A 5,357-nucleotide genomic window follows, 5' to 3' on the forward strand; every position below is an offset into this window, starting at 1 on the left:
GTATATATATATATATATATATACATATCTTAACGGTTCAAGTACGGTATAGAGAGTGATCAGTATATATATATATATATATATATTAACATTATATATGCAGCTTTTCTGGGGGCACAGCCATATCAAACTTTGCTACATGCACGAAAATGCCTAAAATGATACTTCTAGGTATGTAATGGGCTAAGTTGAACAAGAAATTATAGAGATCGTGGACTTGCAATTAAGAGCAAGAAGTCCTGATCTTAGTGTGATAGAACACCTCTGGGACCCCCCTGAACGCTGCTTACGTCAACATCTTAATTTCCCACGCGATGTCGTAGAATATTGTAGTGACTAAGAAACCAAATATGATCCCCCATCGTCCACCAATCAATGGTAAATATACTCCAAAGATGCAGAGACTATATAAGTGTCAGAGGCGTATACTCTTTTCTGAGTATCTCCTATTTCTCAAGTTCTCATGGATTATAACTAGCGCTATATTGCCAATTAAACGGATTTATTAACTTGATTTAATGAATAAATAGTGATACCAAAATATATTCTAACTTAGCTTTGTTGTTTGTTTAGTTAAAGAACAATTTAACCAGAAATTCTTATCTTTTTACTCCTTTTTTGGAGTAATTTATTAAATGAAACAAACTAACTGCCTATCTACTTGATACGGCAGACTTACAATCGCTTATTATGTACATGCTGTAAGTTAGAGAAATTAGAAATATATGGTAAGCAGAAGTAATACAAATACGCAATGTTTTTTTCTTTAAGTTGAAACTAACTGGTTATAAAACATACGAATTTTTCAAATTATTGATAGTTTGAACAGTCAATGTTAGGACTAATAATTCTGTGTATGTAACTTAGAATAAACCTGAAATAGTAACACATGAATTTCACAGATACAAACCGAAATTTATTAACCTGTATCTTTCATAACAAGAAAAAAATCATTTCATAAATCTTGTTTATAAAGCACGTTTAAAAGTTATTTTATTTCTCAGTTCAGAAATTGGAAATTTCGTCTTGAACTGCACCCTATTCGGTCATGGGCTAATCGGCCAGCCAAGAGACCTCTAGCGATCAGGTTTAGTCGTTCCTAATTTTGAACTACTGACCAGAGGTAGGCTATCCAGTCAGTACCGCTTGCCGGCACAACTGCTTCTTCCGACCAAATAATGGGACTGATAGTAAGTCTGATCACGCCCCCACAACAGAGAGTGCAGACTGTGTTCAAGGGTATTACAGTTCGAATTCCGGAACATTCGATCCACAAACTGGCTCATTACCATTGGTCGAATCTTCTTTTGTTAATTTATTTAAAAATTAGCATCGCAATCAATCTTGTCAGGATGAAATTCGTCCATTTTAAATGTCTACTGGTGTTTTTGTTTAATTAATGCAGTCATTTTGTCATTTCACCAGTATCGAGGTGAATTAATAACAAACATAGATAGAAACATACAAACATTCTAGATATACTTTAATATTATGTTCTGTAAAACATCGACGAAAGGACGTAAGATGAACTTACACTTGATTTTACTACTTTAAAACCTAGTAACTGTGATCACTGATGGGATGATAATAAAACGTGTAATTGAAACTTTGATTCCATTGATTGGCCTACCATCATTGGAATTAATTTTGTATAAGAAAACAATAATAACACGGTACGTAGAAGCTCCTGGTTTCGTAAATTAGCATTTATTCTGAAATCTAGACCATGAAATAAGCTGATTTGCTAATATCTATAGGTTCTTGGGAGATTTATACGAGCTTCTTAGGGTTTTAAACTTTTAAAGATACATTTATAACTAGGCATATTTAAAATTCCATAAGATGCTGAAAATTCGTAAAAATAATTTCGTAGAACAAATGAACGATAACAAATATGGATGTTGTATATTGCAAGGAGAGCTCCCATAATAAATACACTACTTACTTTAGGTAGTCTAAGATCTTAACCAACTGTTCCCCCATCATCTGGATTGTAGGATAGGGTACACTGTTGGAGAAAATAGGAACAAGTTTAGTAAAGGTGTTCATCACATTACATGTCGTGTTTATTATTAGCTCATTCTATATGAAACTTTTCGGAGGGGGGGGGACTCTAGAAGATTCGACTTTTTCAATGATCATATAAAAGCAACATGACTCAAAACTTTACACAAGTAACTTCTGGAGAATTTGGAAAGAATACCGAACGCAGTAATGTAATTTTCTCTCAATTCTTGAGTTAATGAAATTTATCATGCGCCTGTTTATTATTATTCAGCTACTCTAGAGTTACAAGTTTCTAACTATTGTGGTGATAAAACTCAGCTCGCTGATCTAACTAACCTTGCTTAGATTTTGTTGATTAATGTTCAACGTTCTGTGGTTGATAAAACACAGGTCAGTGATCAAACTAACCTTGCTTATCTTTTATGAACGAATGTTAAAATTTCAAAGGTTGATAAAATTCAGGCCGCTGATTTAACTAACGCTGTTGAAAAGCAGATTTATCCATCGTTACTACAAAGTAATTTTAGAGACTCTTTTTTAAATGTTCCTCACAGGAAGTTTGTTTGTTTGAAGTTAAGCTAAAGCTACACAATGGGCTGTCTGTGCTCTGCCCACCACTGGTATCGAGACCCGGTTTCTAGCAGAAAGAAATGTAATCATATGGAAACAGGCAGAGATATTCCGGAAAGTGTAAAAAGTCAAATGTAATATCTATTAAAGTTGAAACGACACTTGGATAAATTTCAAATGACACAGACGTTAAAAGAAACCAACGTTTAATGGTACGCAATATATATTTAAAAATGAGATTATCCCTAGTCTTAAAATACAACTCAGTGATTTATCGTATAAATATAAAACTTCAGACTGGATATAGTCTGGTGCATTCTACATGTTTCAACGTCTTTCTTCGGCATTCCTAATGGATAATCAATATTCTTACTTCTTCACAAAAAGGCAGCACGTTATTACGATAATATTATCGTACAAAGAATGTTTTCAAACTCCCTTGTTCTGTGTAAACAGTAACAGGACAATATCACCTCTCCCCCGTGGACAAAATAATCGAAGACGATATCCCCCCGCTGACAATATCCGTTTTTCTAGATATATTCGCTTCCAAAGCAACGAAATGCTGCATTATGAATGACGCTAAATTCAATAGATTTTAAAAAAGGTAATTTGTGACACATCCTAATGCGCTTGCGCGGGTACCCTAGTTTTAAGCTAATCATATGTGGCAAATCGTGTCATTCGGTCTTTGTCAGACGGCTGGTTTTGGTTCTGTAGACTTCAGCTTGTATAGTTTGATAAGGGAAAAGAAAGATTTATATATGTTAAGCAACAAAATCTAGAAACCGCAACATTTTGGGCTATTTGCGCGGAATTGCTCATAACTTAGGTTTTTATATGTACTAACTTTAACTGTGGTCTAGAGTTCAGCAGGTGAATTAGCATGTTTTTTTGTTGTTTTTTTTTTACTTTTTACGTATAGTTATCACTTTTCTAGTTTTAATAAAGCTATTTTCGAATTCAATTTTAATAGCGTTTTATTGTCTGAGAGATTTTGTTATGAGGAGATTGTCCTAGACTCGTTTTCCGGGTAAACACGTTAGAATTTTATTGTGTTTATACAACATGGTATTCACTATACACATGAGAAACAAATCAGTGAATTTTTCTTCCTAATGCAATTGAAAATAATCAAGTACTGGCAATGTCCCTTTGATTTTAGGTAATGGCGACACCTACTCAGTAGGCCAGTTGGGAGCATTTTCTTCTTGTCCAGGAACGTCGACATGAATGAACACGGATCGCTGTTTGATTTCAGCCATTCGTTCATGATCCACAAAATTCTTGAAGGAATTATCTGCAAAAAATAAGACATAATTATAACCTAAGATAATTGAAAATTATATTTAGTAATAAGGTTATATTTTCTAAATACTAGAAACAATTGACTTTTACACAGCGAGGAAGCATTTGGTTTTTCAATATGGATGACATTTTATGTACACATGAGTTATGTATGCCAAGTCAGAGACGTGAAAGGATCATGTAATGGTGAATTGTTGACCAAAAGAAAAGCAGCCAGTCAACAACATCCACCACAAGGGCTTTGACTGTTACTCTCAAAATGCACTCACAGCTAAAAGTGCAGAGCATGCTCAGAAGCATCTTGGCGAAGACATTATACTTTTCAATTAGTATCTTGGCACACTAATCATTAGGTCACGCTAGGCTCCCATAACCAGGAATAACATACTTGTACGAAGTGACAAAGGTTAAATGGTATAAATGAAATGTTAAAAAATAAATTCAATAGTTAAAAAAATGCTACAATTAGCTGAAATGTTCATGTTCATGTATATGAGCAAGAACTAAATAAAAAATGAAAAGCCCAGGATAACTTGAAAAAATAGTCATATTAGAGAGGTCTCTATTGGGAACAACATATGAATTTTATATATTATTTCTTGTGCAGGCTAACCCTTTTCTCTCTCTTTTTTAACTATTTCGACTTTCCTTAACTTTTTTTAGTTAATTGTGTAGTATGTGCATGCTCCAGTTGTTAGTAAAGTTTGTTTCCATTAAACACAAAGCTACATAATGCTCTATTTGTGCTGTGTCCACCGCGGGTATCAAAACCAACCGTTTTAAGCCTTAAAACTTACCGCTCAGCAACAGGAGGGCACGAAACAAAAGTGCAAAACAAAAATAAAAGTTTCTTGTATACAATACAGAATCTAGGTGTTATTCGAGACTAGTGCAAATGAGACTTTATTAAGACAAGTCAATTTTACAAATTTCTTACGTTAACTGAAGAGCACTAATTAACCCTACATTAGACATACTTTCTAAAGAAACATACGTGGCTAAACCGAGAGAGAAAAAATAGGTAGTCTTTATTAAACACCATTTTTAATTTTTCGTCAAAACGTATTACATACTAAAAAAGGTATACACAACAAGGGAGTGATACGTATTTATATAAAAGCCGTGGATTTTATACAGAAAATGTTTAGAGTATGAAGTGATGAAGAGCCCAAACTAACTGTTATACCAGAATAAAGTTGTGCTAGAAAATATTTTTTTTTCAGAATTTGTAGTGCATACTGGAAGGACTTAGTGCTCTTTTTTCTAGCTTTATTGTTAGAATTATGCTAAAAATTACATATAATCAGAGAAATATAACAGTTCGTTCATAGGTAGTTTAAATAGCGGAGTTTTCTATAAATAGTTTTACGATTATTATTACGTTATTATTTTACGATTATTATATTATTATTTTACGATTATTATATTATTATTTTACAATTATTATTATTACGATTATTATATTATTATTT

The 5,357-nt window shown here is 33.0% G+C and overlaps 1 protein-coding gene across 1 annotated transcript in view; it reads right to left on the reverse strand.

The window, feature by feature from the left end:
* The window catches only part of LOC106469353 (uncharacterized protein ZK1073.1-like), a 29,063-nt gene extending 25,192 nt beyond the window's left edge, over window positions 1–3,871 (reverse strand). Inside the window, exons 1-2 of the mRNA XM_013929840.1 lie at window positions 3,760–3,871; window positions 1,946–2,008 (exon numbers count right to left, since the gene is read on the reverse strand). Coding sequence (XP_013785294.1) covers window positions 1,946–2,008; window positions 3,760–3,842 — 146 coding nt within the window. The 5' untranslated portion in view covers window positions 3,843–3,871. The remainder of the gene's footprint in view (window positions 1–1,945; window positions 2,009–3,759) is intronic.
* Between the last annotated feature and the right edge of the window lie 1,486 nt (window positions 3,872–5,357).

Source organism: Limulus polyphemus, unplaced genomic scaffold, assembly GCF_000517525.1.
Source record: "Limulus polyphemus unplaced genomic scaffold, Limulus_polyphemus-2.1.2 Scaffold3442, whole genome shotgun sequence".
Lineage (NCBI taxonomy): Eukaryota > Metazoa > Arthropoda > Merostomata > Xiphosura > Limulidae > Limulus > Limulus polyphemus.